Source organism: Narcine bancroftii, chromosome 4 (genome assembly GCF_036971445.1).
Source record: "Narcine bancroftii isolate sNarBan1 chromosome 4, sNarBan1.hap1, whole genome shotgun sequence".
Classification (NCBI taxonomy): domain Eukaryota; kingdom Metazoa; phylum Chordata; class Chondrichthyes; order Torpediniformes; family Narcinidae; genus Narcine; species Narcine bancroftii.
In genome coordinates, this window is record NC_091472.1 from 269,231,103 (window position 1) to 269,244,451 (window position 13,349).

Here is a 13,349-nt window from a genome sequence, read left to right on the forward strand (position 1 = left end):
AGGTTTTACTTGAGGTTACTAAATGCCTTCTGTTGCTCATGTCCCCAGCTCCACTGATTTTTCTTGGACAACAGTTCTCTCAGTGGTTTGTCCTTTTCAGTAAGGTTTGGTAAGAACTTCCCTAGTTGGTTCACCACACCGAGGAAACTTCTGAGCTCACTAATGTTTATCAGCTCCTTCACGTCCTGCACAGCTCACGTCTTGTCTGGATCTATTCTCATGATGTCTCCTGAGATGATGCACCTCAGAAGTTTGATCTGCCTCCTTCCAAACTCACACCGCCACATTGAGTGTGACCTCTACCCTTTCTGCTCGATCGAGGACTGTATGGACCCTCAAATGAGGACATTGTCCAAGATGGCAGACAACTCCTTCCAGGCCTGCAGTAACTTCACTCACCATTGTGTTCTGGAGGTGTTCAGCAGCAGAGGAGATACCGAAGGGTAGGCAGTTGAAATAGTAATGCCCGAATAGTGTGATAAATGTCATGTTGAAAGATGATACTTCAGACAAAGGAATTTGCCAAAATCCCATGTTCGCATCTGTAATGGAAGATTTAAACTGTGTTTTTAACTTCTGCAGCTGCAAGGCTGAGAACCTGTTTGTTTTTTTTAGAATCAGCAGACATTCTAATTTACACCATGAGGCCCAGCATATTTAGTAGACACACCTAAATTCCACCATGGGGCCCAGGATGCAGTCAGAAGAACATTATCTAATTTACACTATGGGGCCCAGGGATGCATATGAATCAGTAGACATTATCCAACTTCCACCATGAGGCTTAGAGATGCTTTTCTTTTGTTGGTCGCAGACTGTCAGGAGACCGTGAAGATAATTAAATCATTTGTTCAAAGAGATAAGATCTGAAATAAACAACTTTTGGGAATATAAGCCATAGTCCCACTGCTGAAGTTTGAGACTCTCCAAGAGGTGGCAACATCTCTCAGCAAGAAGAAGAACTTCAAGAGTCCATCTAACGTCCCGGTCGAGGGAGGTAGAGAAGCTGCTACCGGTGCCCTGACAACCTACTACAAGTGTGCAGTCATCGCCTCGTTTTGGCAGTTGGGACCAGTCCAGGCATTGATAAGTATAATTGGGAAGGGCTTGCATATTGTAGCGTGAATTCAGCTTTAGATTTAGTAATAAAGCCTTGTATAAACTGAACTGTTCTCAGTGTGTGTGTGTGTCTATTTTCTTTCGGTATTCAAACACTGTGACCAATCTAAAATGAACAAAATGAGAGGTATAAGTTTACGCAAGACAGCATCCAACTTGGTAAAATATTGTGCAACAGTGAGCATGCCTTGGGTTTGATCCACCGAAGGAAGTATAAACTTTTCCCTGCATGCTGACCCATCAGGCTTGAGTTTAATGAAGTTTAGTGAAGCATTAGCCTGACTCCATCGCAAATTTTGGGGTATGCCTTCCTGGTCGACTCCTGGTCTAGGGCGTCTAATCTGGCCACTAGCTGGAGTCTCACCGAAGCTGGTCTGCTCAATGCACTGCTTGTAAGTCTCTCATCACTTACGCTTCTTCTGTGGTGCTCCTCTCTCTTATGAGAGCGTTTCTTTTGTCGATCCCAGGACCATTAATTTCACTACCCCTGGACTGTAGAGTGATCTCTATGTTTTTCCTAGCTTGCTGTCTCTTGAGTACAATTCTTTTGAACACCTGCTCGGGAATGGCTGTAACATTGTCGATTTTGAAGGTCACTTTACTGCCTCCTACATTAATGTCGGCCATCTGTTCACATCCTCCTCTATCTAATTCACCATGCGGTTTGACCTATAGACTTTTCCGTAGTGTCCTCATTTGCCGCAGTTGTGCCATTCTGCACTCCTGGCTGGGCATTGCAATGCTGGGTGGAACGGTAGTTTTCCGTGCTTGGGGCATGGCTTGCATTCTACTTTAAGGTTTTAACTTTTTGCTGTCCTGGCGTCTGCCCTTTTCCTTTAAACTTCTGCTGTCTTCCTCTCTTAAGTTGCACTGTATCTACTGCTAGTTTGCTTGCACACATTTCTCGCAAGTCGGTTTCCTGCTGCTTTTTTGCCTCTGTCTAGCCATTGTGACTGCTTTCATGAGGGTGAGGTCTTTGTTGAGTTGCATCCTCTCTGACAGTGATGAATCTCTTAGACCCACTACTAGTCTGTCGCATAAAAGTTTGTCGTGCAGATCCCCATATATGCAGTTCTCTGCCAGTGCCTACAAGGCTGTAATGAACACGTCTACTGTTTCTGCAGGCTGCTGCAGTCTCGGGGTGCCTCTACATGTTCAGGCTCATCCTCCATTTTAGCTCACCTCTTTCACTTTTATTCTTTCACAGCCTGTCCTTCTCTCTGTGGCTCAAAGCACCACTTCTGACACCATGTCATGTTGGGTTCAGACATGCTCGTTATAAAAATGACCTTGAGCCTGCAGTCGTGTTCGTAGCTTGTTTTATTTTACCCTGCACTTAGTGAATATCTACATGCACAGGCTTTTCCCTCCTAGTCCTGAGCAAGATGCAGAAGTCCCGCCCCGTGACATAATAAGCCTGCTCGATAGTGTCACACCACAAAGGCATGGGTTGGAAGACGTCTCAGTGAAGAATGATTAAAAGGACAATTCAAAGTCATCAAATCAAAAATGTTTTGTGCTAAAAACAAAGGAACGACAGGTAAGAAAAGTAAGACTAAAAAAAAACTTAGGAAGCACAAAAGTCGCCGAGATTGTTGACATAAGGGACTGATGAAGAAGGTACCACCATGATGTCTGAAGAAACCCAAGAGATGGAGGGGCCAACACAAGATCTTCAAGAGTGCTGGAAAAGATGGAGATTTTGAGTGGACAATTCTCTAAAGTGGAAAATGCATAACAGGGGTGGCAGTAAAAAATAGCATTGATATCGACAACAATTAAACCTTCAACATCTCGGGTGGGCCAAGTCGAAAATGACCCATGACAAACTAAAGACCCTGGAGGAAAATGCAAAGTAATATAAACTGGATAAACAACTGCTGCTAGATAAAAATCAACCATATGGAAAACTTCAGTCGAAGAAATAATGTCCGAATTGTCAGGCTAAAAGAAGGGACTGAAGGAAACGACCTGGTGAGCGCCTTTTATTAATGGATCCCATGAATATTGGGAGCAGGAAGATTCAAGGAGAGCTGGCTTGTGGAGAGAGCTCACCAGTGCCTCGGCCCCAGAAGACAGTTGCTGCAGAAGATCGAAGACCATGATTAATCATTGTAAGATTTTTAAGTTACTGGGATTGGGAGGCAACATTAAAAACAGCAGCTGAAAATGCCAGGGAAAACAATAGCCCAATTGAGTCAGAAGGCAGAAAAGTTCTATTTTTCAAGATTTAAGGGCAAACCTGGTTAAAGAAAGGAAAGAATTTGATGGCGTTAAAAGATAATTGAGAACATGGAATATAAAGTACTCGATGCTATACCAAGTGACGCCGAGGAGTGATGTGTCAGAGGGACCCCAAAGATTTTATATATCCCCAAAGGAGGTAGATAAGAACTATAAGGGGGACCCAAGAATGAACTATAGAAAGAAGAACAATAAAAAGATAAAGTGAACTGTAAATGTTAAAGTCTGGTTAAAAGTAAAAAGAGTTATATCTTGAACTGTTTTGAGCAGTTAACTAAAGTAATATACAAATGTGGAGAGCTTGAAAGAGAGTACTATTTCAGAAAATAGTAGCAAGGCAGATACTCTGATTTAAGGGGGTTTAATGGTGCTAGAGGAGATTTTTACAAAATGGCACTGAAGGGGGGGGGGAAGAAGAAAAAAAGTTATTTCTCAGATGGTACTGCAGGCTTTTTTCATGGGCTTCTGGGTTTTTTTGTATACATCATCGTCAGAGCAGGGGCATTGCACACATTTTTAAAAAGGGAAAAACCACTGTACAGTATGGATAATCAAAAGGGTCATATTATAGAGCTGGATATGTGTAAATATGAGTAAAACATTAAAATTAGTTATAATATTAATGGTTTAAACAGCCACATAAAACTAAAAAGTGTCTTGGCACACAAAAAAAAATAAAGGCAGATATAGTTTTGTTATAGGAAACACACCTTTCTTTCAAAATTGGAACATAATAAATTAAAAAGAGATTGTGTGGGACAAATCATATCCTCTTAATTCTAAAGCAAGGGGGGTAATTTTAATGAATAAAAATATACTGGTTTTGGTTGAAGACACATCCATTGATCCAGCGGGAAGGTTTGTAATGGCACATTAATATTTGCAGAATCCTGGATGATTATGAATATTAATTTTGATGATGAATCCTTTATATAGAACATCTTTTTAAAAACAGTAGAAAGAAATCAAAATGTACTGGTTGGGGGAGATTTTAATTTTTGTTTAAAACTATGTCATCTTCGGTGTGATATCTATGCAATGGAGAGGTTACACAACTGGGAAATGGCATGTTCAGACCCTTTTCTTCAAATGGGAGACCTGAGCTCTGATCACTTGAACAGAGATTATTGAGGAAAGCAAAAAGAGGTTAATATTATATTTAAAATAAAGCCAATTCCATTAGTCAATGCGTTAATAACTAACATTGATAAAATTTAGATGAAGCAACAAAAGGAAGGAGTTAAAGACAACACATATCCACAATGCATTTTAAAGCAAACAGGAATATCACAAAAGACCATTAAGTTAATTTCTCCATCACAAACATTCTCACCTGTAATGGAGGATTTAGACCAGTTTATGCAAGAAGGGATGCATTTGCATCAGAAGACATAATCTAAATTCCACTATGGTGCCCAGGGATGCATATGAATGAGTAGACATTACCTAACTTCCACCATGAGGCCAAGAGATGCAGTTGTCTTTTGTTGGTCGCAGACTGTCAGGAGACCTTGAAGATAATTAAATCATTTGTTCAAAGAGATAAGATCTGAAGTAAACTTTTGGGTAATATAAGCCATGGTCCCACTGCTGAAGTTTGAGACTCTCCAAGAGGTAACAACATCTCTCAGCAAGAAGAACTTTAAGATTCCAAACCGACGTCCTGGTCCGGGGAGGTGGAGAAGCTGCTACTGGCGCCCAGACAACCTACTACAAGTGTGCAGTCATCGCCTCGCTTTGGAAGTTGGGACCAGTCCAGGCATTGATAAGTATAATTGGGAAGGGATTGCATATTGTAGTGTGAATTCAGCTTTAGATTTAGTAATAAAGACTTGTATAAACTGAACTGCTCTCGGTGTGTGTGTCTATTTTCTTTCGGTAACTTGAGCACTGACCAATCTAAAACGAACAAAGTGAGAGGTACAAGTTTACCCAAGACATCACCAAAATAGCCTTTTTGCACAGAAACATTCAGAATAAAGAACCTTAAGATTCACAATATGGAATCACCCAGGCCATGCCCTCTTCACTTCACTACCATTGGGAAAAAGGGACAGGAGCATAAGGGTCAGCACTCAACAGCACGTGGACAGCTTCTTTCCTGCTGCCATCAGATTCCTGAATAATCAATGAACCAAAGACACCTCCTTACTTTTCATGCTCTCCTATTTAAATTTTTTATATAGTAATTTTGCAAGATGGTTATGATTGTTTGCACTATTATGCAGCCACAAAACACCAAATTTCATGACTTCTTCATGATAATAAATTCTGATGCTGAACAGTGGAGCACCATGCTGCCAATCTAAATTAATCCCACCTATCTGCACATGCTGCATACCCCTCTATTCCTTGCCAGCCTTGTGGCTGTCCAAATGTCTTTTGAATGTTTTTATTGTAGCTGCTTCAGCAGTGCATACCGCTCTAAAAACTTGTCCTCACAGATCTCCTTTACACTTCCTCACTATAAACCTATACCCTTTAGTACAGGGGAGTCAAACTCAAATTCACGGAGGGCCAAAATTAAAAACTTGGACTAAGTCGAGGGCCGAACTAAATATTTATTGAAAATTTTCAACAACATCTGCATGTTTTCTCTTCTTTCAACATATGTAATGTTAAACTTTAGGATATAACTTTAGGAGGATAATGTTACAGGTCAGGAGTAGGTAGGTCAAGTTCACCCTTTGCTTGACCTGAGGAAAACATATTTGGTCCCTGTGGAGATGTAGTCAGCATTCACAGGCTGTGTCCATTTTGGCCTGCATCAGGACTCAGCATTTCCTGCTCACTCCTCAGGCTCTAGGTCTCTATTCACCCTCGACCCACCATCCCTCTACCTGACCAGTCCTTTACCCAACCTCTACTCACCCCTCACTCCACTCACTCTGCCTCTACCCACCCCATCCTATACACGCCCCTCTACTGCCTCTCCCCTCAACCTGTTCCGCCCTCTACTCGTCTCTCACCCTCTAATCACCCCTCCCCTACTCGCCCTGCCCCTCCCCTTTTACCACTTCCCTATCCACCCCTCCTTCTACTCATCACTCCCTCTAACTGCCCCTCGCACCACCATAACTTCCCCTGCCCATTACTCCTCACAACACCCTCTGCCCACCCCTGCTGACCCACCCACTCAGGCCCAGCGTGCTGCCGATCAGCCTTTGCGGACAGCCACCATCTCTCTCTTCACGTGCAAGGCCGAACCAGCCATCCCTGGGGTCCACGCGGGTGCAAGCGCTGAAGGCTGTGGCGACCGGGAGAAGTGCGCTCGTGCTGTGGAAGGGCCGTCCGGTGCCAGTCACGCGGGGCTCGCGCTGCCCGGGGGCCGTGCACAGCCTGCCATGCCCGTCGCGCCGACAGGACATCACAGGCGCTCGCCCATCCGCTGCACCGCTCGACAGGTGGGAGAAGTGACTGGTTGTGCGGGGAGCCTTCCAACTGGCTTGCCGGCTGATGACATTGACAGTGTCTGCCTGTCCCGCATTGGACTTGTTAGCCACAAACGAGCCTGCAGCTGACGTGGACATTACCCCTCCATAAATCTTCGTCCACGAAGCCAAGCCAAAGAAGAAAGAATATACAGCTGCAACACAACTTGCCAATATAATCAATATTAAATGACTGTATATTTACTCAACCCCTCTTTGCCAACTACATATACCATATGTAGTCTTCTTTCAACTTTCCTCTCAATAGATTATCAGCAAAACTGAAGTTGCAATGAAAGTGTTAGTCTCATTGAAGAAATACTTGGAATAACTACATGGATGGGAAGCTAATGTAGAAAGTGGGACTAAAGCAGGAGGCCATATTGTTCAGCATGGACATATTGGGTCTATTTCCATACTGCAAGAATCTAGAATTGGGACATACACCAGCATCATAGCCCCCAAACCCTATAATTTTCATCATATAACTATTTCAATATTTGCAACATTAACTTTAAATGAATTATTTTAAAAACTCAAATGCAGCAGTCACATTGATATTTTAAAACAACTTGTACAATGCATTCTATCTTAATTAATCATCTTCCTTATTCCACAATAAATGGAAGATTAGATTGTTAACCTCAGTTCTTAATATTGTGCCATAGTGTTGAGTTAAAGATGCAATTAAAAGTTTGAATACTAACAAGTAAAATGACCATGGGACCTATTTTGAACCAGATACAATTTAGTGACAAAATAACAGCACAAATCAGCACAATCAATTCTTAATTTAAATTTAAAAGCAAGGGAAATCTAAATGGTCACCATGCTTGGCAGCAGACCACAAGGGTTTCAGGCTTGAGTGCTGGGCACCAGAGCAGAACTGCCCACTGCCAAGAAGAAGCTCGGGAGAGGAACACACAGTGAGATGAACACAGTAGCAGACCAGCAAAGGACTTGGAGGCAGAACGAATCGTGAGACTGGCTCTTGAGAACCAGGAACAATGACTGGAGTTCATGAGGGTGGCGATGACAAGCAGTGCTATTGAAGGGCTTCAAGCATCAAAAGGTTCCAAATCATATCGGAGGTTTAAATTATGAGCTCTGGTTCACCACTGGAATGCAATAGGTGAATCCACAAACACCAAGGGACTCTCTTTTACTTTTTCTTTTAGTGATGGGGGATGCCAAGCTCGTGACACCTCTTTACGTGCCTTTACAGCAAACAAAATTGAATTTTGTGGATTATGTATAGGACAACAAATGAACCTTGAATTGATAATTAGTAATACTTTTCACTTAATGATTTATTTGATCACACAGCAAAAAGAATTTTTTAAATTCCAATAAGTTGTTATTAAACAAGATAGATAAAATATCAGTGTATATTTCTCTCTTAAATTGGTTATGCTATCAGTCTTATTCATCATTTTCTGACTGCAAACTGGTAATCATCAAATTTTGGTACATGACGATTTGCATCAAAATACAAAATTCTCCAGTAAACATGATGTAGTCAAAATATAGCCGAAGTCCAAAACTCTAGATACAAAAAATCTGGACCACCCGAGAATCCAGACTTTTCAAAAACTCTCAAATTTTCAAAATTTTGTATGCGTGTGTGCATGTGTAAGTGCCACAGAGACACAGCGGCAAAAAGTACCCATTTTATTTTTGTTTAAAACTGCTCATTTTGATAAATGAAGCATGCTGTATTTGCAGATGAATAAACTATCAAAATTTACCTGTTCATCTCTTTATTCCTCTTGCCCGAGCATCCAGAAAATCTAAACTGAACCAATCCCCAAGCAGTCTGGATTTTCGGATTCTCAGGCTTTACAACCTGAGTCTCAAAGTGGACAAGACAAAGGAGATGATTGAGGACTTCAGGAGGACTAGGGATGACCACCTTCCACTACGCATCAATAACTCTGTATTGGAAGGCAGAAAGAACCAAGTTCCTGGAGTCCACTGAAATAGTGACCCATCCTGGACACACATCTCCTCACTTGTCAGGAAGGCACAACAGCGACTGCACTTTCTGAGAAGTCTGAGGCGGGCAAGGCTATCATCCATCACCAATGAACTTTCTACAGAAACTACTGCTGCTGTAAAGCACTGAATTGGAGGTCAATCCACAGGACCACAAGAGCAGCAGAGAGGATCACTGGGGTCTCCCTCCTCCCCCAACGACATGATCTACTGGGATCGTTGCCTGAACAGGGCTTGCAAAATGGTTAAGACTCCTATCACCCCGCACACTGCAACTTTTTGCTATTCCAGTCAGGAAAGAGATACAGGCGTATCAGAGCCAGAACCATTAGGGTGAGAAACAGCTTCTTCCCACAGTCAGTGAGACTGCTGAATGACTGATGCACTGCTCATAAAATCCCTCTTCCCGAAATTTTACTCCCAATTCTGTTATCTGAAGGTATAATGGATGTAACTTTCAATGCATAACAATTCCAAGAGAGGCGCAGTAAAGTTAATTAAAGTGGTCTTTTATGAATTCTGGAAAACCTCTGATTCCCAACAAGAGAGCAACCATGAAGTTCCTCTCAATTGTGCTTCATGATGACATGCAAGCATTGATCTTAACCAATGGTTCACAACATTCAGAACAACCATTATGCAGAGCAGTCAAGTGAGGCTTTCTCATTGGCCCAATAATTTTCTCAGCCTTTCTTGTACTGGATCTCAATTCAATCAAGTGGTCCTTTAGTGTGGAACCAATTTAAAAAGACAAGTGGGAGTTATCCAACCTGCATTCACCGTCTCCACTCTAAAACACAGGTCATCAAAATTTCAGTCATGAAGTCCTATTTTTTTCTCCGCTCACTCAGAGAATAAGCCTTATCCTGACACGTGCAAAATGAAAGTCTAACCACTCTTCAGACTACCTTCCAACAGATGTTCACAAAAAAAATCCTGGAAAATCTGGACAATTTATCACATCTTGGCAGGCACCAACAATGAAATTCACTCCATCCCCCAGCATGTTCACAAAGACAGAGATCCTAAGGAAGAACAAGAGCTCAAACTTGGCACAAGGATCAGTGAGCAGTAATGATTATTTCTACGAAATAATCCAAAAAGGCACCTAAAAGCATAAATGATAATAATGACTCACCTAAATGACTAGCAGAATAAGCAAATTAACATCAGCACCTCTCCTACTCTCCAGTTACACTCAATTTAATTCCAACAGATTTCGTCATTCGCGTATCTGAAACAGGCACAATTCCAAGTCATATCACAGGAAGAAATTACAGTACAGTAGTCCCTCCGCCCCTTAAACGCAGGGGATATGGTCTTAGACCCCTAACGGATCCCTGAAACCGCAGATTGTTCTGAACCCTATATACGGTATATGTTTTTTCCCATAGCTATCTATAATAGTTTAATTTATAAATTAGACACAACAAGAGATTAACAATAACTAATAATAAAATAGAACAATTATAACAATATTAAAAAAAAGGTTACTTGAATACAAGCACTTGCAATATCGTGACAGTCGATTTGATATCTGAGATAGCTACTAAGTGACTAACAGGTGGGTAGCATATACAGCGTAGATGCATGGATATGCTGGACCAAGGGATGATTCATTTCCCAGGCAGGACAGTGCAAGATTTCATCACACTAATCAGAACGGTGCACAATTTAAAACTTATGAATTATTTCTGGAATTTTCTGTGATTGACACGGGAACTGAAAACGCGGATAAATGGGAGAACCAAAACAGCAGATAAGGGGGAAACCATTGTATTTAATAGAGAAGTTAAACATTTCAGTGATGCTCCCAAAACCTCTTAAAAAGTAAAAGAGCACCAATGAAAAGGGAATCACTGGCTGACAATGACTCGACAAAGAGAAGTAGCGGAGATAAGTGAGAAGTGCATTAATTAGTTGAGTGCAATCAGAAGTCAAACGTGTTGAACTGGGATACAGTGAAAAACTTTGTTTTGCAAGCCATTCAGTGAAGAGATCACCATGTCCAAAACAATTCATGTGCCTCCCTTCCCCGCTTGAAACAAGGTCTGTGGATATTTGCATTATGGCTTCTGCTGCCAACATCGATAGAATTAGAGTGGATGCAACTCATCCCTGAGCCAGAGGAGCAGTCCAATTATAAAATGTGAAGAAGGGTAATTTGTACAGATTCCATTCATTCCCTTTTAGAAACAGAATACATCAAGAACAATTAATGCACTGAAAATATTTCTACACAAAGGAAGGATAGTGAAAAATGTACATTTTTCCATCAAAAGGCAGTTCTTAATGGTGTTACATTGTTCATTTTCCTGACACCAACATTTAAAAAAAAGAAAATAATTTAAAAACACCAAAATGCTGGAGGATCTCAGCTGGGTTCTTCAGCATCTGGGATCTTTTTAACAAAAATATATTGCTGATGTTTTGGCCCCGAGCCCTTCAAGGGGGGGAAAAAAAAAATCAGAAAGGGCAGAAACATGATATAACAGAACATCTCAGGATTCAAACAATGAGGGAAGAATCCAAAATAACAAAAGGTGTTCTTTGGATGTGATAAGTGTGTAGGTGGAAGATATGTCTGTGCAAAATGAGACAGGCAATGGAGAGATTAAGTGGGGAGGGTGGGATTTTAACAAAAGCCAGAGAAGTCAATATTAATGCCATCCAATTGGTGAGTGCCCTGTCAGAAGAGGAGGCAGTACATAAGACCATGAACTGACATGTCAGTAAGGGAGTGGGGTGGAGGGCAGAACTGGGTGACCCCTGGGTGATCCACGTGACTGCAGCAGAGCAGAGATGCTCAACAAAGCGATCTCCCAGTGTGCGTCTAGTCTCTCCGATGTCATCTCTTCAGATTTTTAGACACAATGCTCTTGTAATTTTCCATATAGTAGCTGGCTCTTGAAGACAATCCAATTTTATTCCTAAATTTAAGCACTAAACTGGCAAGTACTACCAGACACTCCTAGTAAAAAGGTGTACTTGTTAACTTCTCTGAAACACGAGTAGACACTTGAAATTTACCAGTGTTTGCGGTAAACGGAATGACATGCTAAAGGAGGTGGTTTTCACCATCCTTCTTATGTATTATATTCAAAAGCAGTGGCTCCCAAACTTTTTTGGGCTGCCACCCCCTTGGCCTCCAGGCCACATCCCAAGCACCCACCCACCCACCCAATACAACAGTGCAGCATGCAGTTGGTGGGGGGGGTAATGGCAGCGCTGAGTGGGGATTTAGTGTCGGCACCGAGATGGGGGGAGGTTTTAATGTCGGCGCTGAGATGGGGGGTGGGTGGGGAGGTTTAGTGTCAGCCCTGAGCCAGTACAACATGGCAGCCACCGAGACTAGCTCTCGTGAGCATCCCTTGTCGCCATTTATTTTGCTCACTATTGCCACCCCAAGTCTGGCCAGAAAGTTATTGCACTGGTTTCTTCATTTAACTTTGCAGCAGACTGAATGATAACAAGACTGAAGGTTCAGAATGTCCCCTTTTTCCTCACTGCCCCATGGATCTTTCCACAACCCACTATTCTAAGGTGAAACTTTAGGACTTCAAAGAAACATTACATGTCAAAATGTTGTTTTAAGAGTCAGATCTTAAAGTCGATCTGATGCTGCAAATTTCTCCTTAAAAGGAGAAATTAATATCTGTGCCAAAGTCCAGAATTTAAAAAAAAAACCTTTTTATGACTGAGATTGTAATGGACATGAAAAAGATTAATGAATCAATTTTCTATCCACTGCAAAGGATAAAGCAGAACAACAAAGTTTGCAATAATTTCTCTGGTGATTTTTACTTGATGACAAACTATTTTATTTCTATCATTTAGGACATCTGCAATATATTAAGAGCAACAATAATGAAATCGTCACCAATACAAATATTTATTTAACATTACATGATCCTCAATGTAGATAATTCTACATTGTAGTCTTGAAAACTGCATTAAAACAATTTAATAACATTTTAGCTGCTGGAGATCAGTCACATTAAAAGTACTTTCTTTTTCTGATAATTAGCCATTAATTGTGTTGGAAGATGGAATAAAATTAGAAATAAAATCAGATTGATTTCCCAATTATGTATAAATTAATGAACATCCTATCACTCACTGAAGCTTTAGATGAAAAAAAAAAGAGGTTTAGACCATCCTCCGAGTCAACTGGCGAAACATGCCCCAACATACATGATTTTCTCTTGTCCAATCTTTTGGTAATTTATTACTTGAAAAATACCCAAAATTCATCCAAATTCTAACATGTCAAATGTGCATTACAAATTCAACTAAAAAAGAGGGTCAAGATAGAAACTGATAGCAGTTGAGAGAATTGCAGGATTGACAGGAAAAAGCTTGAAAAAAAAAGGACTTGGGAGACCTAGAAGTGGCCATAAGAAGGCCTTGATGAGCAAGATTAAGTAAAAGCCCAAAGCAGTCTTCAAATGTGTGAAGAACAAGAGGATGAGGTGTGAGGATAGGACTAATCAAGGGTGATAGTGGAAAAGTGTGCATATACAGAGGAGGAGACAGTGGACTTCCTTAATGACTACTTTG

General features: G+C 41.2%; 1 protein-coding gene across 8 annotated transcripts in view; it reads right to left on the minus strand.

The window, feature by feature from the left end:
- epc2 (enhancer of polycomb homolog 2 (Drosophila)) overlaps positions 1-13,349 on the minus strand; it is an 80,747-nt gene that overhangs the window by 46,737 nt on the left and 20,661 nt on the right. Inside the window, exon 2 of one of the 8 annotated variants that reach the window (XM_069934985.1) lies at positions 400-542. The exons of 6 other annotated variants lie outside the window; for them this stretch is intronic. In XM_069934985.1, the coding sequence (XP_069791086.1) occupies positions 400-534 (135 nt within the window). In that variant the 5' untranslated portion in view covers positions 535-542. Of the gene's footprint in view, positions 1-399; positions 543-9,927; positions 10,024-13,349 lie in introns of all 8 variants that reach the window. One more of the 8 variants, XM_069934989.1, reaches the window with a different exon arrangement.